This window comes from Cygnus olor, chromosome 7 (assembly GCF_009769625.2).
Source record: "Cygnus olor isolate bCygOlo1 chromosome 7, bCygOlo1.pri.v2, whole genome shotgun sequence".
Classification (NCBI taxonomy): Eukaryota; Metazoa; Chordata; class Aves; order Anseriformes; family Anatidae; genus Cygnus; species Cygnus olor.
In genome coordinates, this window is record NC_049175.1 from 29,206,337 (window position 1) to 29,230,545 (window position 24,209).

Genomic DNA, 24,209 nt, shown 5'->3' on the forward strand with positions numbered 1-24,209 from the left:
AAAAAAAAAAAAAGAGAAAAAGAAAAAATGAGAAAGGCGGGAAAATAAAAGGATGTGTTGAATCTGCTGAGACATCATTGGCGCCGGGCATTCTCCTCACGAATATGCTTCTCCGAATAACAAAAGCCCCGTAAAAATCGGGGAGGAATTAGCAGCTTCTCCCTTTAACACAGCCGAGTTGCGGCTTGTGCGCAGCGCTTCATTATTATTTTTATTCTTATTCTTTTAATTACAGCTGTACCGCCCGCGTGCCGAATGTGCGGCGGCCAAACGGCAGGGCGGCGGCAGCGGCGGGCGGGAGGCGCCATGGCGGCGGGGGCGCTGCCCGGGCTGCGGCCCGCCCAGACGCAGCTGGAGTACGGCCTGCTGGATGCCGACAGCCCCCGCGACAAGGAGGCCTTGGTCTACGGCTACCTGCAGAAGGCCGACAGCCGGGAGCGGGACCTGACGGTGCCCGAGCTCGGCGGAGGTGGGTGGAGGGGCCCGCGACGGGCCCCGGTGCTCCCCGGGGAAGCGGCCGGGCTCGCCCTGAGGGGTTCCTTGGGTGATTGAGGCCGGGAGCTGCTCTCCTTAAAGGTGGTTTTTATCTGGTTATTGGGCTGTGAGTCCTGAAAGCACCCGGGGGGGGCAAAGGGCAAAAGAAGGGAAACCCCTTATGGATGCTCGCTTAGGTACCGGTTGCAAAAATCACGTTCTTTAAATCCTCTTTCTTCTCTTAGCTTCATTAACTTCTTTTTTTTTATTTTTCCCTCCAATAAAGCGTTTCGTTTTTCTTCAGTGTATTGACAGGAAGCTTCCTCCTGCTCTCAGCTCTCTCTCCATGGCTTACCCGTGCTCGTCGGTTTCTGTCCGTGCACCATAACGCACGCTGTGCTGGAGACATCGTCCTTGTTCAGTGCTCTGCCCGTTTCCCCTTCGTGTTTCACATATTTCTCCATCTCTTCTTGTAAAAAGTGTGAATCAAGGGTTACGTAAAGGTCTTGCAAGTCCTGCTCAGGGTCCTTGTAACCTTAGTGGGGCTCTCTGGGACTCTGAGAGATTAAGGGTTTGCAAGACAGAGGCCTAAGCAGATAAACTAGGGGATTAAAATCACATGCGTAGCATAGGAGTGAATTCTGACTTCTAACTGATGGAGCAAAGTGAATGCTTTTTCGGTCTAGATTTGGACTCCTGAATTTAATTTTCACTTTCATCATCAGTAACGTTTCAGTTTCTGTCTTCTGTCAAAGTTTGTGTTCTCCAGGAATCAGCTCAAATAGTAGCCAAAGTTATTTATTTCCAGTTTATTTTTAGGAAAGATATCCCAATTTTACTGAAGAAGGAAGATGTGTCATGAAACAAATAACTTGCTCTTTTCTTTTGAAAAAGCAAAGTGGAAAGCCTTGCCCGTACACAGTGGAAATAATGTATAAATTATTGTAATTACTGTCACCAAACTGAAATGCGTGTGCATTCATTTATGCTTTTAGATATATATGTATATATTATTATAGGTAGGGACCAAATTTCTGCTTACTGAAGGAGGAAACAAACCTGCTGACTGGAGTAGCTGTAACTTCTCCTGGGGCAGTAAGAACTTAGTTTGCTGAAACTGACAGGGTGGAAGCTGTGAGTATTTTTAGATTATTCAGAGTAAATTTTTATATTAAAAAAAATTAGTTCTTCAAAAACTTAGTTCAACTTTAAAATGTGTCTTAGCTATCTGTTTTTATTCCATTATTTCCAGAAGAGTTGGGTGGTAATAATGGCAGACCATAGTCTAGGACATCTATGTCTTGATACCAGTTTCTTATGGGACCAAAGGAATATTAGTTACCAGTGAGGAAACGTTGCCTCAATGTCTCATCAAGTAATTGAAATAATTGTCCAGGAGTACTGCTGGCTATATATGAGGGGGTTATATTCCCAGGTGGCAGCGTTATTTTATACCTGTCATTTCAAACTGTTGAAAATCAAGATCAAAACTCTAAGTACAAAAATATTGCAGTCATTTCTGAAGTTAGTTCTTTACAAAAATGTTATAAAATCATAAAGAGTTTAACAGGCTTTTAGTTTATTTGCATTTATTTGAGGTTTAAGTAAATAGGTATTACACCTGTGTCTTTGTTAGGTGTTGAATAATGTAGATCATGTTCCAAGATGTTTTTATGGGAATCGTTCTGAGGTTTCCATGTTCTTTCAGTTAAAAGGTGCCAATTTAACTATATAAACCACACTTTCATTGTTACATTACATTTTGTTAATATTCTCATTTACTAATTTTGAAGAATTGTATAATATAAGAGTGGGTTTGATAAATATGAGACTTCTGTTTTGCTTTTGTACTTGCTAGAAAGTTGTGTTGTAACTTTTCTTTAGTGAAATATACTAGGAATGTGTGTTGTCATGCAAATTAGGCATATCTTCCTTTCCCTGCCCTTCCCCTAACTGGGTATCTCTGCTCTCTGAATTGCAGATCTACAATGGTTGAACACTGAAGGTCCTATTTCTCTTCACAAAGACCTTTGTGGAAAAGTGGTGGTGTTGGATTTCTTTACTTACTGCTGTATCAATTGCTTGCACCTGCTGCCTGATCTCCACGAGTTAGAGCAGCAGTACTCTGATAAAGGTAAAAGAGCCTTGGCTGGCTTGGAACAAAATTTCCTGGCAGTGTTGCAGGTGGAGTAGCTGAGTCACTTTGTTGGTTACTAAACAGCTGGCAAAATTTCAGGGGTGCCTAAAAATGTCTTCTAATATTTTAAGTATTGCAAAAAAAAAAAAAAAAAAAAAGGTTACTGGCTATGCTTTCATCACATTTTTAGATGGGGTTAAATATGGCATCTGTTGTGTCTCTATAATTAAGGAAACGGGATATGTGCTTGAAGCCCAAATCTGATATCCTCATGAATAGGGCGGTTTGCAAAATGCGAGGACGTAAGACGGGGGCTCCAAGTTGATAGATGTACACTTTGCTTAGTAGCCAGCTCTGAGCAGAATGTTACACAGATGGTAGAATGGATGTAGTTTAGATGACTTTTTTTTTTCCCCCTTTCTAACTGAAATAGCAAAATACGTAAACATGGTTTAAGATTTTTTTATTTTTTGGTATTTGCATTGCCTTCTTTTCAGTTAGTAGTTCTCTGTTCTGGAGAGGGAATTAATCTCTTTAATTTCACATCTGAGATAAAATCTCCATCTCTCTCTGAATGAATGAAGATGCAGGGTAACTGCTATTTAGAATTCAGTCTCTTGTCATCCTGATGACTTGTCAGAGAGAAAATGTGGTCTTACCCAGGAATGTATCAGCGACTAACTTGGCTATTTTGATAGGCTAAATGATGAGATGAACAGTGTTACTTTCGGTCCTTAAAATCTTGTATTAAATACTATAATAAAAATAACCTTGCCTTATAGTGTTTACATTTCTGATTCTCCATTTGCTCTTCTGATTTGATTTTCATTTTGCCAGCATTTATTTTCATGTGTTACCTACTCCCACTAGAAAAATTTCCGAGTCTTTGAAATTGCAAGTGTAAGTAGTTCACTCATATGTTGTGGGCTTAAATGGCACTTTACAGAAGATTCAAATAGATAAATTTTTCCACTTCGGGAAGTTGTTTGGCTTGAGAAACTTGAGAAAAGGTTGGAAGAATAAGACTGAAGTTGAAAGGGTGCAGATGTACCAAAAATAGTGTAAGAATATCAAGATATATTAATGCAGGTATCTTGATACTCATCCTGATTCTGGAGTTTCATTACACTTTAATGTCTTCTGCTGTCTTCTTTAGTTAATGGAAGTCCCTTCTCCCTTCACAGGATGGGGGCAGATTCACTTTCACTCAGCTGGTTCCCCAGTCTCTTGCCTCGTAACTGGAAAAATAAAGAGATTAAATATATAGTGAAGTTGTAACTTTATTAAACTTCAGATTTGTAAACATAGTATTTATATACACGTTTCATCAACATATTTACAGAGCTGTGGTAGTGACAGAAGATCCTGATCTAGCAGACAATGATAGAGTGAAAACACGCATCTTACTCTGACAAAACATCAATGTCACTGTGCATTTGGATCTTAATCTGTTGTTTGAACAGCTGAAGGAGTGTTGCCTTCATCTTTCTGCATAACTGAGAACAAACCTTAATACTGATATAATTAATAGCAGTATCTTTTTTTGATTGTACCTTTTGTACATATTTTTTGATATTCTGATTATTTTTTTTCTTGTTCACATGGTTCAAATACTGGCGTATGTGGAGTATGTTGAAACTTCAGCAATGTGATCATCAGACGTGAGATGTCCGAACCCGAGAACCTGTAGTTTTAAGATGTTTCTAAGCCATTAAATGTCTTAGTATATACGCACACAGTTCTATTGCCTGGAACTCAAGGAGATTTGTCTCAAAATAAAGACTGCTTTCCATAGGATTAAATGTCGCCTAGCATCTTTATCCGATACGTTCTCATTGCTATCTTCAGTGGAGCTATTTCTGTTTTTCAAGTGGCGTTCAGAAAGTTATTTTAAACTCCAGTGCATATTCAGTTCATGTTATCAGCAGTCCAGAAATGACTTCTATAAGAGGGAGTACTTTTTAATATTCAGAAATAGCTTGGCATAAGTCCAGTGTTGTGCTCTGCTATAATCCTTCAAATAAAGTGTTTTAAACGGTGTGCATGTTTTTATATCACAGTGTAGCATCTGTCAGTTTCCACACGAGTTTTCTTCATGAGAGCGTATTTTAATGTATATATGCTGTACAGGTGTCCAGTATAGCATTGTCCTTCTAGTTCTAACAATATTTTTGATGGACAAATTTATAAGCACTGCTGTTAATCATACTGTAGTTAAAATGTTTGACTTTGCTGTTCAGAGCTCAACAGTTTACGATACTACAACTTGAGCTGTCTCACAGCAATGTACTGTGCGGGCAGGATTGGCAAAGACAATATCAGTGATTTAAAAAAAAAATTATCTGTGTACTTGTTTTATTCAATTAATGTGCAGAATTTTACTGTTTCTTGTTCTCATATTGAAATATTACCACTCCTGCAGATGCTATTCTTCTCCATTAATACTGTTTTACAGTTGGGGACAAGGGCCAAAATAGAAAAATAGTTCTCAATTTCTCTGTAACCAAATAAAAAGCCAATCTGACATTAAATTAGTTAAACTCCTATGAGCTCAATAATACAACTGTTTAAGATATGAAGTAATTGCCTTTCCTACATTTCTACCACAAAACCATCAAAATAATTGACTTGAAATAAAAATTAAATACGGATTGTGCTGCCAAAACAATAGCAGCTCTGGCAGCCTTCCATTTTTACAGAGCTAATTTATCAAATGCTAGCAATGCAGTGTGCATTGCTGTAGAAAACTTCTTTCCTTCAGCAGGTGTCAGACAACCATAATGCATCCTGAAACACTTACTCCCTTTTTGGAGAAAGGGATTATTTCTGCTCTGGCTTTGTACATTATAATACATTTGAAAAAAAAAAAAAAAAGACAAACTTTTTTATAGCTTTTTTTTTTTTGCAGTCATTTGTGGTAATACGGAGTTTTTCAATAATCTGTGTTACATACTGGTTTAAGCCTCAAAATTTAAAAAAAAACAAACAAACAATGCAGGCACTAGAAACAAATTGGCATAGAGTTCTTCATGACAGGAATGCTTTCTGAAGCCAGCATCTGGATTTTTGCATTGCAGAATAGAGCAAGCTGGACATGTGTTCCTATCACATCAAATGTTTTTAATGGCTGGGAAGAAAACATGGTGTTGGAAATAAAACCATTGGGATGACAGTTTAGATAGGATCAAATGGCAAAACTTCAGGGGAATGTCATGATTTAATATCACCCGAGTTGTAGAAATCTTCAAGACTGTGAGAAGGTTTGGCATTATTATTCATGTTGTTGGTTTGTTTTTGTTTTTACAAAAAGTGAATTTGAAAAAAAGATCCACTGAGCAACAGGGAAAGAAGAGATTTGCAGCTGTACGTTTAGGTAGGCTGAAGAAGAGCAACCTAAAGAAAGAGGCTGCAATCCTAAATTCAGACCAACTCAGCATGGATTACCGTGCTGGCAGTCAGGCCCTGAGGAATTTGGAATGCCGTTGGAAAAAACAATGGCAAAACGTAGCGAATGCCTGAATATAATCCCTACCTGAAAGCAAAGCAAAGATTTCTGAACTCATATGGGTTTGTGTAAAAGTAAGCATTCTTCGTGTGCCAGTGAAGGCAAGAACTGTGAATTTGAGAAGAAAAACCTCACTTTTAGTCTAACTACTTTTAGTCTAACTTAGTCAAATTCAGTGTTGGCGTAATGTGGGACTGTTGGCTGATTTTAAGTGTTTACTGAAAGCAGGATTTGAAATGTTGCTTAAATCTAAGGGCCGGTCTGGTCAGAATTTGGTCGAATGACAGAACTGAAGAGTGATTTAAAGAAATGGTCTAGTAACTGAGAGTAGCAGGCGTAGGCGGGATGGTGGAGCTCTCTGGCTCCTGCCTCAGACAGGGGCAGAAGAAAGATCCGTCAGCTAACCAGACCCCACCCCTACCACAAAGCTAGGAGGAAAACCTAAAACCAAATACTGCATTCTGTTCAAACCCATCTCCTTGCATGTGGTTGTTTACAGGTGTCTTCTGGGCCCTTTTCTGATCAGAGGGCTGGTGTCACCCTTCTTGCAGTGCTGAACTCCCCTGGCTGTAGCTGCACTGCTTTCAGAGAACGGTTGTACAAAAAAAGGCGTTCTGCTTTTACGTACGTGTCCAGGGTTTTATAAGCAGTGAAGTGTTTTAATGGATAAGGTAGAAAATGCCAAATAACAGGAATGATCTGACAGGTAAATTTCCAATTCAGAATGAGTTGTGACACGTAAGTTGATCCTAAATTAAATAAAATATGTGATAGGTGAGTTATTGTGGAAAAAAAATACATTTCCTGTGAATTAAAAAAATAAAATGTTAGAATGCTGTTAAATAAAATGAATGTCTTTGATAAGGAGAAAGATGCATTATCATGCAAGCTGCAAAAAGTTATTTCCTTTGTAATTTTTCCCATCTTAAAGAACTAATTATGGATTTTGATATTTGCAGTTGTAAGTGGAAGAGGGAAAGAGAAACAGGAGAGGGAAAAGAGGCTTTGTTCTGGCAACTATGAGAAACTAGAAGATGAGAAATAAATTTGCCAGCGATGTTACTGAAAATATTTAGGTTTTGTTCCTTTTAGATTTGTGGTAAACTGATGAAATCTTCACTCCCTTGTAACAAATGCTTATTTTTGAATAAGGGCAGAAAACATCTTCTAAAAACTAAGTAACTGCTGCTTCAAGTAACTAAAATAGTTCATGCTCTGCAATCTTCTTAAAACTTCGCTGAGAAAACATTTATTTAAAATTTGTCTTTTCCAAATTAGAGACCTTTGGGGAGGGCTCTTTCCATTGGATTTTGTTTAGGACAAAACATAACCGTATTATTCAAGTCAACACCAAATAACGGAAGTTGATTGACTTTGCACATCAGCCTTTATCCTTTCAAACTGCAAATTGTATCCTGCTTATATAAATTTAATAGCTGTTAACCAAATCTGTTTCGTCTGTAGTGGTACAATACAACATTTTTGATTGCAGTGAAGGAGCACAAATGAATTTAAGATATAATGTAGTAATTCAAGATAAATATAGTTTAAGAGCCATGAAGCTCTTCAGGGGTCTACATTGATTTTATTTCAAAGTATAAGCATCGTGAGAATTGGATTAGATTGGATAATGTCTCTTCTTCTTCCGTGCCACCCTGTAGGGCCTCCAAGTTCTTTTTGTTTTTTTTTTTGATATTACTTGCATGACTGAAAAAAATGTTGTACTACAAGGCTACGAGGGATCCACCTATAGACATTGGTGACTCAGGGAGGGAAGGAAATGCTACAGATATTTGAATGTTAATAATAAAAGTGTTTATAAATGCTCGATATTTGTTTAGACCTGACTGGAGGGGAGGACGAAAACACTTTTTTGTTGTTGCTATCTAAATATTTTCTAATACTGGAGTAAATTTAACCAAGCTGGGTGTCAACTGTATGGCTACTCTCTTTCCCAGTTAATTTCACCCTTCTCAAAATAACACAAATGATGAGATAAAAAGTTTAAAACTTTTACTTGGACAAAGTAGTAGAATGATCCTCATTGTCCGTGGATACAAAAAGCTTGCACTATCCAAAAAGAAAGTGATTTTTGGATACATAGGAAGGTTAGTATGTAGGGATTTCCTTTAGATCAACAGTTCTGGTTTAAAATTGTATTACATCTTTCTACAACTGCATGGTTATTGTTGTTATCTTCCTTGCTTCAGTGAGGAAAAATCCGAAATGTCTCATGATGGCTGTGAGCAGCAGACTCTGGAAATGGAATGTTCTGAAATTTAATCAAATGTCATGGTTCAGACAGTCTCGTTTATTTTGCTCAGATCTCTGAAGTTTAATAAGAATACCACCAAATTCAAATCATCACAGATCTGACAAGTTATTCTGACTATAACAAGATTATGCTTTTTGCTAATTATTCTCTGGTATAAAGTGAGACGAAATATGGGGTTGATGTCATGTACGTAGCTCATTGCATTTGGTAGAGCTTATGCTAGTAAAACGGAATTTAAGGCTCTGAAAAAAGGCTGTAGTGGTGTTTGTTTGTTTGTTAGGGGTCCTTTTTTTGCTCCTAGGACGTACCGAAAAGTGACTCGACTAAAGGAAGGCTCGTCATTCTTTTTCTGTTGAGTAGGTAGGGGGAATGGAAATTTTAGGGCTGCTTACGTAAATGTCTGCAGGGGGTGGATGTGTATTTCTTTTTTGTCGCACAGAGAAAAGCAAGTGAAGTCTGAGCCATAAATTTTTATTTCTGTTTGAATTTCATGAAACTGAGGAACAAAGCAATTCAAGGACTCCGGTAATCGTGTGCTTTTTTGATTGTTTTTAGGGCTGATGCTATGTATTCTGTGTATGTAAGCTGAATTATATTACTTGGTGCTTGTGCAGCACCTTCACACTAGGATTTCAAGTGTAGTTATCTCTGTTGTGGAAAAGCCTGAACTTTTCATTGTCTTTATTAACCAAATATAGAAATTAGGTTAAAAACTGTAAGGGGAGGGGCAAAAATGATAATTTAATTGATTTAATTCTTTTTTTTTTTTTTTTTAAATACAGGATACTATTTTGATTTTAGGCGCCTATACATTTTGTTTTGTTTTTTTTTTTAACTGTCTATCTAGAGTTAGATGTGCCAGGATAACTCTGGACTTGTGATCACTTGTTTACAGTGGAAAAGAATTAGTTTTCTGTAAACACCATAGTTATGTAAAGGAAGCAAAAGTCAAAGAGGTATCCTAAACACTTGAAAGAACAAAGCATCAGTTAAACGTGGGTGAGCTGTAGCAGTTCATTTTGAAAGTATTTTCTGCCTTAGAGATTCAGGGCTTAAGAACAATTTATAACATATTATGCTCTTTATTTGTTCAAATCTTCTTTTCTGGAATGCAGTTAGTAATGTTGTAGGATAACTGTGCTTCCCTCTTACAAGTTTTTTTAATTGAAATACAAATATGTTTCAACACAATACTTCATTTTCCCTTTCAGATGGCCTTGTTATTATTGGTGTCCATTCAGCGAAATTCCCAAACGAAAAAGTCCTGGATAACATCAAGAGTGCAGTTCTGAGATACAATATTGTCCACCCTGTAGTAAATGATGCAGATGCAACGTTGTGGCACGAGCTAGAAGTGTCCTGCTGGCCAACTCTCGTCATTCTTGGCCCTCGTGGAAACATGCTCTTTTCGCTTGTTGGAGAAGGCCACAAGGAGAAGCTGTTTTTGTTTACTTCTGTAGCACTGAAATTCTACAAGGAGAGAGGACAAATCAAGGACAACAATATTGGAATAAAGCTATACAGAGACTCCCTCCCACCTTCTCCCCTGCTGTTTCCTGGCAAAGTGACAGTAGATAATTCAGGAGAAAGGCTGGTAATAGCAGACACTGGACATCACAGGATTTTGGTTACTCGGAAAAATGGGCAGATTCTACACACTATTGGAGGTAAGGTTATATAAGTTTTATTATAGGCATTTTATTTAGGAGTAGACTATGTTCTGTGGTGGTGCTAGGACCTAGCTGTTCATAAGCGTTGATAATTTTTTTTCTTATGAAATCACTTTTGCAGGACATGAGGGAATATAGCGTAGTACCATCAGTGGGAGGCTCTGTTAATGCAACTGGTTGAGGTGTCCCTTATTTGTTGTTGCTATTTCATTGACTAAGTTTTGTACTTTCATGTGATAGCCAATATGAATTACAAAAGAATAGAGTCATTGAATCATTAAGGTTGGAAAAGACCTCCAAGATCATCCGGTCCAAGTATCTTCTGAAAGAGTTTCAAATGTGTTTGGATTTCAGTGACATGCATTCACATCCAGCAGCAAGATAGGGAAAAGAGAAAAATACTTCCCTTTCCAAGAGGAAAAAACAAACATGGAGTTTTGGTTGTGATGGTGTGTTTTGGGGGTGCTTTTTCTTTGTTTTAAATGAAGAACATCCCTCAATAGGATTCACAAACATCAGAAAAATACCAGTGGCATTGTTGTTTTAAGAAAGGAAGGAAATATTTCATTATTTGATGGAACAGTGCATTGAATAGACAGGCTAATTATCCAAGCTAACCTGATAAAGGCCTTAATACCCTTCTATGGGAAGTACAAACAAGGTTTCTTATGACAAGAGTCAGACAATTTGGTTTCTGTTTGGTATGTGAGATGAAGTCTCTGCCAACAAAAGACCCTTTAGTATTCTGGGATATTCATTAAATAGCAACTTGGAGGGAAGTCTCCTTATCTCTTAACGGGTACCCCTCCTTCCTTTGGCACTCTGTGCTGTTCCCGATGAATGGGCATCCTGATGTAGTTCCAAGGGGAACTATAGGAAACTGAAACACCAGCACCTCAATGTTTCATGTCTGTTAATGTCTGAATTGTCTTCTGAGAGTAAGTTGTAAAAAGTTTGTGTATTTCAGTGACTCAGTTAAGTGATTCTGTGGGCAGAAAATAGTGTAACAAAGTTGGTAATACTGTAATAAATGTGGGCATGCACAAAGGTTGAAATTACTATATTTGCATCACAAATCATGATGCACACATAATAACTCATGTATCTAAATGTCTTTTGCTGACACACAGTGCTAATGCACTTTAAATGTTACTCCATGTAAAATGCGATGCTTACCTTCACGCTGTTTTATTCAGCTCATGTTCCTCCCTCTATTTCTTCTTTGTGCCATACAGAAGACTGTCACTCCATCATTCTCACTGTTCTTCCGTGTAATTAGTTGCATGTCATCTTTTTGTCAGCTTTTATTATTAACAAGAAAGTGCTGCTAATCAAATATTAGTTTCATTGTAATTACAGCAAAATCTAAATCATTGAAATGTAATTGAGTTTTGGAATTTAAAATCTTTGCTTCTGGCTGCTTTTGGTAATGGTTTGGCTGTTAATTAGGAATTTTAAAAAAAGCTATACAAGGTGCAATGAAAGCATCTTTTAGAATATGTAATTATCTTACAGGTTTAAATACATACACTTTGGTTTTTTTAAGTTTTATTTTTCCAAAATGACTTTTGAGTTTTGCTTTGTTTCATTTATAGGTCCAAACAGTGGAAGAAAAGATGGAAGATTTTCAGAGGCATCTTTTAACGCACCACAAGGAATTGCTATAAAAAATAATGTTATTTACGTAGCTGATACAGAAAATCATCTAATTAGAAAGGTAAATTTTCCATAAGGAACCAACCTCTTGTACTTTCCCTACTTACACAGGTGAAAATTTATACCAAATTAATTATTCTATAAATACCTTCAACATCAGGAAAGAAATTTGGACTAGTATCTTATAAATAAATGCTGTTGTGCATTTCCTTTTTTAAAGGGCTACATATGCTTTTGTACTTCCGTTCATAGAATCATTCAGGTTGGAAAGGACCTCTAAGATCATCTAGAAATGAAGAATGTGCCACTTGTTCTAGCATAACTGATAGCTTTTTTTTTTTTTTTTAACTTGTGACTTGCTTTCCTGTTATGAGAAGCATCTATTCTTAGTATTGGAAGCAGAAACTGTTTCTGTTTCACTTACAGTTCAGATTCTTATCTAAGGTTATTGTACTCTTATGGTTTGGTGGATATCTGAATTTTTGTTAACTAGTTGTTTGGGCCTGTAAGCATACCTGCTTTAATTTCAGAATTATTTGTGTGTTGATTTTTTTTTGAACTAAATACTTGAAGTTTTTAGCACACAGGAATGTTGCTCAGTATAAACTGGAGTTGAATCTTAAACCCAGTTAGGTAAAATTTAGAATAATCAGAAGTTTGCTGAAGCAATGTCATATTACCGTATTAATAAAAGTTTTTATGCATCTCAGAAGATATTTTACTCAGATTTACTCACCAGGAGGATGTCTGAGTCATGATCAGAAGAGGTACACGCTTACTCAATTTAAAAAGCTTTTTTACTGTTCAGTATGTTCACATTCATTCAGTGTTTCACTTCAGAGCACTAGTCTAGAAGCCCTCTGTGCTGTATTCATTGTCACTGGCTACCAGTTTTATTCTGGAAAGGACCAAGTGGCCCTGTTGATCCAATGCCTTCATCTTAATAATATTCATCACTGTAGCCTGGTGACCACAGATAATTATGTGTTACGGTTAACAGTACAGAAACAGCTGAAGATCTGGGCCATGTTGCTTCAGCATCTGTCATGATAACTAGCTGTTCCCTTTCATTTAAGTTTGCCATCATGGTATCCAAGAATTAAAATAATCTGTCAGCTGTAGGACATCCTTTCAAATGTTTGTGCAGGACACAGGCCTTGCAAACTGCTCCAAAAGTTAGTTTTCATGCTACATGTGTGAAAGACTCCCTTTTTATATAATCATTACAATAAATTAATGAGAAGTATTGGAAGTCACTTAGAATATAAACAGAGGAGGAAGGAAAGATACATGGAGTTAGGTTGCAGAAATTAAACAATTCTTTTTTCTTCCAAGGCATGAAATTAATTGCAAAAATGATGTTTTGTATAGATTATTTTATGTAGAGATGGGAAATACTTCTACAATATCTGATTTTTAATAGCATATTCTTTTAGAAGAAGTCTAAAATGAAACATCCACATCCACTGTCCATCTGAATACTTCTCTAGAAAATGTTGATACTTTCTTCCAGAGTTGCTGACCAAATTTTGACAGTTCATTGTTGGTGCATCTGGAAGAAAATTTCAGTCATTTGTTTTTCCTGCTGTCCCCCACCAGCAGCAAACATAGTAAAATTAATTATTCTCCTTCATAAACAAGTATTAGGATTTGTTTTTTAGTTGCAAGCAAAGATCGTCTGTTTTAAACATAGCTAGGTCAGATTATCTGTATTACCTCTGTATTAACTCAAGGTGCTGTTGTACATTTAGCACGTATCATTTTGCTTCTTGCAGATTGACCTGGAATTAGAGATTGTGACTACTGCAGCAGGCATTGGGATACAAGGTGTCGACAAGGAAGGTGGAGCAAAAGGAGAAGAGCAGCCAATCAGCTCTCCGTGGGATGTGGTTTTTGGCAATTCAGGTATAGTATCAGTTGAACTTTTAACATCTCATATTTATGCATGCATAAGTGTTTGCTAAATGTTTTCATACTCTGGTAACAATTTGAAGTTTAGTAAATATTACTTTACATGTGAGTCTAAAAACAGTGGTTTCTTGTTCACAAGTACTGCCGTTATCAGCTGAATCGAAGTTTCTGAAGTCCTTGAAAAAACATGAACTGTTACCTGACCTGAAGAATAATTATTTTGTAGCAAGATACGTAGTTATTGGATCCAAATACAGAAGGAAATTGTGATTACCTTTGGTGGGCCGGTGCTTTACGTCAGGATTGCTTAAGAAGCAGATGTATTTTACAGGAAGGGAACATTGTCTAAAGTTCTTTTCCTTGACTATACAGATATGTCTTACCACTTGTAAATATTTGAGTTCAGGAAATAAAAATAATTTTATCTGGTGACTTCTGCTTATTCCTGTTTAGATGATGTGAAATTGTTAGATTCAAGATCATGATAGAGGCAAACAGATAGAAGAAGAACACCTCAGAAAACACCTTGCGAGCATCAGGGCGTAAAAATAAAATCTTTGAATAATAGGATGTAAGAATGAGCTTCTGAGGATTTAAGTGGTTTTCGTTTCTGATCAACTTAACACACTCCTGAGCCTTACATCACGTAACTGCCATGTTTCTTACGTTTCCATCTCAATATAATTTAGAGGTTACAAATGCAAGTTTCTTAACGACAGTAAAATGATTTAGTGTAGCTTAAAACCCTTATATCAGGGGAGGAAAAACACTCAGATTTAGTTTAAGGGAACATGTAGCTGGTTCATGAATGCTGATTGTATGGAAGTCTTCTGGTAGAAATACATTGCCAGTTTAGACAGCGTACTACCGTAAAGCTTGAGTACTAAAGTAAGCCACAGGCATCAATTTCACATTTCACACTTTCAGTAACATGACTTAACACACACACACACAAAACACTCTACACCGAAAGGCTTGTTAATGATCCTTACTAATTAAGAGAGTCAAGGAGTAGGGAGTCCTACTTAATAGGAGTACCTGAAAGAGAATCTCACCAGATCTGGGTTGCTGTTAATAGATTTTATCCAGTCTGATTTCACTTTTGTGATCCAGTAAACTTCTGTGGGACTCGATGGTGTAGTTTTCGTTGTATCTTGAACCAGCAAGCTGATCGCTGTGGGATGTTGTCACAGAGCTGTTTTGCAGATCAGTAATGGAGGGGAATACTAACTCGAAAAGTATTGCCCCAGTGCATCAGAAATTTAAGCTGGTTAATAGAACTATTCAAAATATCCTTTAATTTTACTTACCATTTTCCTGATGCTTTCTTCTACTTCTGCCAGTATCTGTTGATACTTTTATTTTTGAGAGCTCTGATTGTTAAATGAAATGTTAAATTATATGATTGTTATCAACATGAAGACAGTAATCACTGAATTAGTCACCTGTGAAGGATTAGTCATCTGATCTATTTAACATTGCTGAATTTATATCAGTGTTTATATGAAAATCAAACTTTCTAAATGTACTGTTTTCAGACCAGTATGATTTTTTTTCATACTCAATCAGATCCTACCAGTCAGTTGGCTATTCAGATCTGTACAAAATATAATATAACCCATCACTTAAGAGGAGATCAAATCAATTTAATTTCCTTCTTTGGGAGGGTAAAAGGCCAGATAGGTAAAATGAGGGGGCTGCTTTCGGTTGTTTTTTGTTGTTTTTTGTTTTTAGAGTTCTGATATGGTTTTGTGTCAGTAAGGTAAGGTAGTTGTCTGCCATATGTAAATGACTGTAATATCTACATAAATCTCATTAGAAAACTATGACCAGAGAGAGATGTCAAAAGTGCAGGTTATATTGAGTACAGTGTTAACAAGAGAATGTCCCAGAGCCTGGAAACACTGATCTAAATAAGGTTGTTTTTAAGGGGCCAAAACTGCAGGATGCAATTAAGTCACTGTTTGCAAGGAAACTGGAAGAATCAGAGGAGGTTTGAGCAGGTGAAGGAATGGTGCTCACTGAGACACTGTCTCAAGATGAAGCACAAAACCAAACAGATTGTGCACAAGGAGCCAGGAATATGTGTTAAAAGGCTTCATTGTTTGCTTATATCTTTTAATGTATTGTTTGTTGTGAAATTAAACTAATTCAAATCATCGTATAAAAGATGCCATTCACAGAACCAAGAAAAGCGCTCAGTAATCCTCCAGCACTGTATTCACAAGTCATTATCACTTTGAGGCAGAAGGTGTCAAAGGTGTGAAGTAAATACAAAGCTAAGTTGTAACATTTCAGTGTTTCGTGGATTCCAGATGACATCGAGCCTGATTCAAAGCCTACTGAAGTCATCAAATCTGTTGCTGACATCTGTCTTGACAATACAGAAAACAGTGAATGACTTTTTTTGTGTGTGTGTTTGCCTCCCAGTATGCTAAGAGTCAGACTTAACTTCTTATGCAGTTCAGCACTGTGGTATCTGGTCTCACTGTGATCACATTGGAAAACATTTTTGGAAATCAGCATTCATAAGGATAAAGTTTTAATTTAATCTGATGAGTAAAACCAAGACCTGAAAGGATATGATACCATCTTTGTCAAAAACAGTTGTATCCCCATTGATAGAGACTTCTGTGTGATTGGAATTTGCTTTCTGTATATTTTCAAATATGAAAGTAATGAGAAGAGTTATTGAAGGCATAGACAAGTTCATCTTTAAAACAAATACCTCTGTCATACTTCTAACCATCATCATAGTATTTCTGTGAGATAATAAGCTTTTGTTTCCCCCATTTTTTGCTGAAGTTTGAGGCAAAGAGTTCATAGAATCATAGAATGGTTTGGGTTGGAAGAGACCTTAAAGACCATCTAATTCCAATCCTCCCCCAACCACCTTCCATGAGGTTAAATGCCTGAAATACAATTTAATAGAAAGCTGATAAAAATGTCTCTCTAAGATAAGGGAGTTAATCAAGACAAAAACTGTGCTGGCGTTCATGTAGACAGTATTCTTCTGTGTCATCTTTTTAATTTCTTTAATTGTGGCTACTGAACTTGTGTTTTATCCTCCCCCTTTAAAAGTCTTGAATGAACTCGATGGATTAAATTCTGCTGTTGAAGGTGGTGCTGAAATTTCCATTGACATAGATTGTGTAAGAAATACACAATACAGGGGGGAAGGCCAGCAGCTTAAAAATACGTTATTAAATTACTGTGTGCTTTTTTAGCTTTCTATGTTGTCCTCTTCTATTTTTACTCAGTGGGTGTTGAAAGCAAGTGATACTTAAATGCAAAGTTGATCTGAGTGTGAAATGTTCTTGATAGCTGCATTCTTGCTGGAAGGAACAGGATGATGACCTGTGCTTGGTGACATAACTGTGTGGTTCACATTCCAAAATCCAGCCTGAAATTGCATGGTTGTATTTTATTTATAGAAACTCCCAGGCACAGTATTGCCCATGTGTTCAGCAAATTAGTTGGAAATGTTTACGTCAATACAGGTTTTACATAGGTATTATTGAAATGAAAGTACTGTACCTATCACACTGGTGCAATCTTTATAGCCCTTAAAAGGCAAAAGCACGTACAATTTTTTTCTTGTGTTTCTGCTAGAGGATTGTTTAGTACAACTGCATTCCGGAGGAAATACTTCTTTTTTCTTTTTAATCTTTTTTTTTTTTTTTTTATCTTGAAAGCATGCTTTCTACATGTCACTTTTTTTCCCTTCTAGTCTGGTCTCCTTCTGGCACTGAGGCTCTAGCCTTCACTGCCTTATGAAAGGAATCTTCCTTGATGAGAGCTGAAAATAAAAGAGCTCCTTTTGAGATCATCAGCGTTTAATTAGGAACCATTTTTCTTGACAACTCAAAATTTGAATTGCTCTAAATGTATGTTGCTTATGTGCTATGACTGCATGATGTGTCAGCGTAGACTAACTTGAAATGCAGAAGACTTTCTCATCTCCTCAGCAGTTTCCAGTGCAAAAGTAGAAGCTCAGAGATCCCATGCCCAGTTTTGGGCTGCATCTGCCCTTGTAAAAGTTAATGGCACAGAAAACCACGTTAGAGGCATCACTGACATTAGAAAGCATCGTCTGTCTTCTCTTCAACTAGATCCTAAATCTACTTGCAAAAGGTCATTTTTTTTTCTATAAAATACTACAAATTTAAAAGAAAAAGAAGCTTCATTAAAGTTAAGGCTAAAGTAAAGTGGAAGACATTGTAGGGTTTCATTCCCATGTAATGACTGTTTGAGGAGAAAAAGTCTTTTGAGAAATGTGACATTACGTAGTTGCAATAAAGGACTGCAGAGAAGAAGAAGGTTATACAGGAATGTTTTGGGAGGATTTCTGAAGCGCACTGTGTTCTTATATGTGTTGTCCGAGTGGGTCAATCAGCTTCATACTGTTGGCAGAATCCCAAAGAGGGACAAATATATTAAGTTAGGACATGTGAAAACTTCAGCTGAATCTATGCACAGATTCTGTCATCCCTAAGCAGCTTTCATTTCTGCTCTTAAACTGGCATTTGTGTGTTTTTCTTTTTTGTTTTTCTTTTTTCCCTTTAAGTATTTGAAGGAAAACTGAGGAGAGAGAAACTTTCAGAACTGGTATGATCGCCCCAACAGACTTTCTGTACAGCAACCCAGTTAAACCGTTGCCTGAATGCCCTGTTCCTGTATTCCAGACCAAAGCAAAGAGATTAAGGGTTTTATTGTAGTGCTTAATTTACAGCAGTAGGCTGTAAAGCAACAGGCTTTATTAATTTTTTACATGTTCCTGTAGAAGTAGGTCAAGAAATCAGATATTTGCATTAATATTTTAGTATAAGCATGCCTTTGACATATACATAGCATAAGAATGCGATGGGAGCTGTGACTGAATTTCCAGCAGCAATCCCACACAATTCAGTTTGACAGACTCATTTTCTAGTAAATTGGACTTCTCTAAATCTTGACAAAGTGGATGATGATGATGATTACTTTCTGCAGTAAAAGAAACATTTGGATTAGCAAAGTTAGCATCTTAACAGATGTCAAACTTAGTAACGTTTTAAAGTCTGTGCCTTTTATGTGCCCTCTGTATAGAATGATGAGATTTGTACCTGGAATGATGGTTTCTTATTCTCTTTTTTCCACAGTCTGTATGTTTTGTTTCGTGAATTAGGTACATGTTTGTGATAAAGGAGTTAAAACTACTAACCAGATTCCTAAACATTGTTTTAGGTACTAGATACTGTTTTCAATGTAAAGTTCCAGATGAAGAGCTGCTGAAAGTAAACATCCTTGACAAGTCTTAAAGAGGCTTTGTTGGGCGTGCTAGGGTCAGAATGAGACACGCTTCTGAACTGGTCTAATCTGGTGCTGAAAGTGCTTCCCAGTGTGCAAGGTCTGTTGGGGATGGGGGGAGTGCAGTGCTGAGGTACCCTCAAGTGTATGTGCTTGCTCTGAAACAGGAATGAATAAAACGCCTAACTACAGGAAAGCTAAGACTGGTTATAGTAAAGTATCCCAACACTAGATGATCTACAGAAGTACTTTCATGTTAAAAAATGCCATCACTTGCAATTGGGATTTCTGTTTATTTATTTAAGTATATATTCCATTACAGTCAGAAGACCTGAATGAGAAAACTTGGGATAGAAAGAAAATAGTTGATCCTAGTTGTTATTTTTATCTCCCTTTTATCTCCCATTGTATGACATCCTCTCGGTATCCACGTCCAAGAGATTTCCCGTGATGGGATGGTAGGGGTAGTTTACTAAGGAGGAAAATTCTAAAAGTGTTTGGTTTCATAAAGGGTTATGCTTTTTGCATGATCCAACAGTATGTGAAAGAGTGCTGGGTAGCACAGGGAAAAAGGAGAAAATGAATTTTTACTCATTCAAAAAAGATGACGTGTACGTGTAACAGTCCAGACTTCGTGCTAAAGCATTCCTTTTTGGGATTTGCCGTCTGTCTCACTGAAGACCAGTGATTCTCTAGTTGTTTTGTCAGTTAGATTTGGATATAATTTGCTAAACTTCCACTGACTTAAGTGAAGACGATACTCGCATTCATATGTGTAAGTATGCACCATATGTATCTGTGAGCAGGAGGGGCCGCCGAGCAGCCCTTTTTGCTTGTGTTTTTGCAGCGGATGAGCGTACCAACAGGCTTCTTCCTTGTTACTGCTTTCTTAAAAGATAAAATCAGAGAAGACAGGAATAATATTTTCAAACTTCAATTTATTTAGAAAATAACAGTAGTGCCAGCCACAAAATGTGATTTTGATTCCCAGACTTTTAATTCTCAGTCGGGAAGTTAACCCCCAGTCCCTAGACTGGGGAACTGGAAGTGTGTGGAAGCCCTGGGAATGGGGTCTCTTCAATTAGGTGTTGTTGCCTGCTGTTTAAGTCTTTTTTGTGTGCTCAGATTTACTCAGAAATAGTGCCTTAAAAAGGTCATTAACTGAACTGTTTAAAATTGTGTGTGTACACAAACAGGACTGTTAATTCTTAAAACATGGATATAGAGCAGAGGCGGACTCAGGAACTTGAAAAGCACTGAAATACCATCCTACATCACACAAGTGCATTCAGAGCTCTAGTTCATTAGTAGTGAATCTTTATAACCTAAGTATATCATATTTGTAAGCCATACTTTGCTTTGATACAGGCAGCACTAAAGATAAGAAAGTCCATACCCTAATAAGGAGAAACTAAAGTGGATTTTTAAAACAGCTCGAGATAGTTTGGAATGTGGCGCTTAATTGAATCAATGTAAAATAAATGCTTTGTTCTTTTATGTTGCTTTATAATAAATTCTTTAAAAATAAATTCTTTCCATTCAGGGATGATAAGGAGTTATGGTAATGATGGCATTATCATAACTTTAACATGTTGGTTCTCCCTGTCCCCCTTCTCCTGCAAGCACAGTACGAGGATGACAATGGTGGCATGTCTCCAGATTGTTTTATCCTCAAAGAAGTTTTCTATCTTTTGTTTCAGAAGATAAAACATTAAATCCTGTAGTGTCAGGACCATTGTGTGATAAAATACCTTATCTCTGCAGCCATATGAATTGTTTTTACTTCTCTGGTTTTGTATAATTTTTTTTTATTAAAGCTCTTGACACATTTTCCACAATTCAGTATGCTCGTACTGTTCCCATGCCTGTACCCAATCCCTTTGTTCTAATTGCTATCCAGAAGAAAATATTTGTGTTAAAATTTGCAGTTGCAGAATTCTTACTTTTCCTGTCCTGTTCTCTAGTTGAAGAAAGGACCTTGTCACTATTGATCTTGCATATTCTGTCAAATTCAAATTAATATTTTTATATTTTCCTCATGTTTGAAGAGACATTTGGTGTGCAGAATTAGAGTGAGACACCTTTTCATGTTTTCACCATAGTGCTGTCACAGGGGAGTGCGAGTGGGCGGAATTACAGAAATTGGATTTTATGGAATAGATTTTTCTGAAGTGCTCAGTGCTAGTCTTACTCCTTCGTTTCATTGTTGGATGAAGTGAATATTAAATAATGAACAAAGCACTTGCTGACATCCCTCAGAATGAATGGCACAACGTAGTAAGATGAAAAGCTCCGTTTCTGAGTGACCAGTGATTCTACCGTAGATCTTTTGGGGGTACTCAGAGTAGCAGCATCTGAAAAATGCAAGCTATGCGGCATGGAAACAAAATCCTGGAAATGGATCGTGCACTATATAGAAAGTAGTGAAATGTTTTCCTAAGCAATTTTCTCGATTTAAATCTCGTAGAAACAACCTCTAATCAAAGGGGATTCTGTGTTTTGGGGTTTTGTTAGGGGGACTGGGGTGTGTGTGTTGGTATTACCAATACTTTGGGAACGTCTCTGGTGACTTAAAACGTTTGTTTTCCAACTCATTTTGAAAACCTTCCCTCTCAACAAAAAGCTTTTACATGCTTTGGAAGTCTGACTTTTATTCTTGGAACTCCAGTTTGTGTAAAAACATGGAGCCATGTGGAAGTGCAGGAGAGAGTCAGCGAGTTCCTTTGATCATGGCCTTGGAAACTTGTATCTTGATCCAAGAAACAGAAAAGGCAGAAGATAAACTGCATTAAAACCATACCAATGGTACTCCGAGGAGGGCTCACAGAATGAGGAAATTGATTCTGGAGATAGGAAACTATTTTTTTCTCCTTGCAGTTGTAATGTGAGAGAGATTTAGGATTGAAAGAAAAGCGGCAGGATCTCAGTTGGGGGGGATAGTGGCAATTTCATTTCAGAAAGATTGATTTGCACTAACTTCACAGATTTAAAATGTTTGCAAGCATTTTACATATAATTGCTTTTATTCTGAAGGAATAAGGAATGGGGAGGGTGGCAGGGGCTGGACTGTGAGATTGTTTGCAGGAACAAGTATGAGATGCACATTTTTATAAGTTAGTGTGAATAAAAAGCTTCTGTGAGCAATTTGTGTTTTTCTGTTGACTAGCTAATAGTCATTCCAATACATTCATTTAGGAAAATATTTTAATGTTGTCTTTAACTAGATCAGAGAGAGCCATTCAATGTATGTGAACTAGTAAAATGTTAGAAAGATAACACTGGCCACATTTTAATGCAGTTTTTAGACATCAACTTTCTTGTTCCTTAGCTTTTTCAGAAAAGGATATATATTTTTTTAACATCCTTACACAATTTGTCTTCATGCATTCTTACGCTGTAATATGACACATTTTAAGCTGTAAAGCACTTGTATGTTCTTCTGTTTCCATTTGTATTTGTGAAGTGTTACCTAGAAAAGCTTTGTTTAATTCTATAGATTTGGATTGGTGAATATTAATGTTATACTTCAAGTTGAAAAAATTAGATGCTTGATACACACTTGAAATCTTCTTGAGAAAGTCGCTGTTCCGTGGACCTGCATCTTTCATTTGTGATAGCACATGTGCATGCGGAGTACAACTTGGAAACCAGATGCGTAGTGCAGAGGAAAATCAGTAACTGCACACATCACACATCTCTGATTGAACAGTGGTTGTTGCTCTACAGAGCATAAATCTCCATGATGCCCAAGCATCAATTTCCATTATCTTAAAAACATTATGTACCTTCTCTTTACTGTCATTAGTAGTACTTCTGATTTCAGTGGGACTGTTACATGTAGTATGGTAAGAACATCAGAATTTGCAGGATAAATGACCAGGAACTAGCAGGAGCGTATGGTCTGAAAGGTACTGCCATTGTTATTTGTCTTAAAATGTATTAACAGTTCTCAATAGCATTTTGGAATATCTAATTTTATCACCAGCATAGTGCGTGGTGGTTTTTTGTTTGTTTGTTTTTAAAAGAACACCCCACAAACATAGCTTAAGAAAAATATGTACATATTTGTTAACCAGTATGATGCCAAAATAACAGGTGAAATGTGGAGCCAATAGCAAAATCTTGCAAAGAGCAAATCCCGTTTGAAGTATTGCCTTTACCAGGCAAAGATACACAATTTTTATTGTGTTTTTAATATCCTTAGGAAGAGAATAAAACAGCAATAGCAGATTTCTTCATAAATGAAAGACATTCTCTTGCTTGCTTGCTCTGTAGCTTGTTTGTTTGTTTTTCCCTGTGGCAAATGGTGAGCTGGAGTAAGGGGGATGGTAGGGTTTGTTTGTTGACTTCTTTGTTTTATGAAGCATTCCCAAAGAGGTTTTTTCATCTGTTCTTATACATCCATTTCTTTAAAAGTTTCAGAGACCCAGGAAGACGATGTTTTATGGATAGCGATGGCAGGCACACATCAGATATGGGCACTGATGTTGGAAGGTGGAAAACTGCCAAAGGGAAGGTAAGCGGTTTTAATACAAGACATGTGAAACTGCTGTTTGTCTGGATAAACAGCCTTCAAACCCCACAGTAAGAGATAATCCAATTAAACTAAAAGTATTTTTTCTCAACCTGTACTTAGCTTGAAGCTTGCTGTTTCTCTTCAGACTTAAAAGGCTTGTGTCCGTTAAAGCCTGCCTGCTTTTACCCACATCTGTTAGATGAAATGAAATATTCTACTTTAGCTATAAAGCTATGACTTGGTAACGTACATATAATTGAATATTACTTTTCATTGCATTTGCTGAATTATCTAGTGATGAATGATTAACTAAGGTGAAAAAAGTTAGCATAAAGGCATGGAATAATTTCTTGTGCTGCAATACAGTTGGTTTTATAATTCACAAGTGCTTTTCCTGTGATTTCTGTTCATGCATAATGTCTAAAGTATTTCAGACTTGTTCTTGAATATAAGTACTATTTTCATTTAGTGATTTAAAGAAAGGAACCTGTCTTCGATTTGCTGGGAGTGGAAATGAAGAGAACAGAAACAACACCTACCCTCACAAGGCAGGCTTTGCACAACCTTCAGGTCTCTCTCTGGCTTCCGAGGAACCGTGGAACTGCCTTTTTGTAGCGGATAGTGAGAGCAGCACCGTGCGAACAATCTCTCTGAAAGACGGAGCAGTGAAGCACCTTGTAGGAGGAGAGAGAGATCCATTGGTAATCACTTCAAACTTCCCCACACTGCCCTACTAATATTCCTCAAGCCTGACCTGGAGGAACCACTTTTGGGGTGAG

The 24,209-nt window shown here is 37.1% G+C and overlaps 1 protein-coding gene across 1 annotated transcript in view; it reads left to right on the forward strand.

Annotated features, from left to right (window-relative positions):
* The first annotated feature begins 66 nt into the window (after positions 1-66).
* NHLRC2 (NHL repeat containing 2) overlaps positions 67-24,209 on the forward strand; it is a 39,205-nt gene continuing 15,062 nt past the window's right edge. Inside the window, exons 1-7 of the mRNA XM_040563391.1 lie at positions 67-469; positions 2,456-2,608; positions 9,603-10,058; positions 11,657-11,778; positions 13,493-13,622; positions 23,331-23,430; positions 23,900-24,131. Coding sequence (XP_040419325.1) covers positions 256-469; positions 2,456-2,608; positions 9,603-10,058; positions 11,657-11,778; positions 13,493-13,622; positions 23,331-23,430; positions 23,900-24,131 — 1,407 coding nt within the window. The 5' untranslated portion in view covers positions 67-255. The remainder of the gene's footprint in view (positions 470-2,455; positions 2,609-9,602; positions 10,059-11,656; positions 11,779-13,492; positions 13,623-23,330; positions 23,431-23,899; positions 24,132-24,209) is intronic.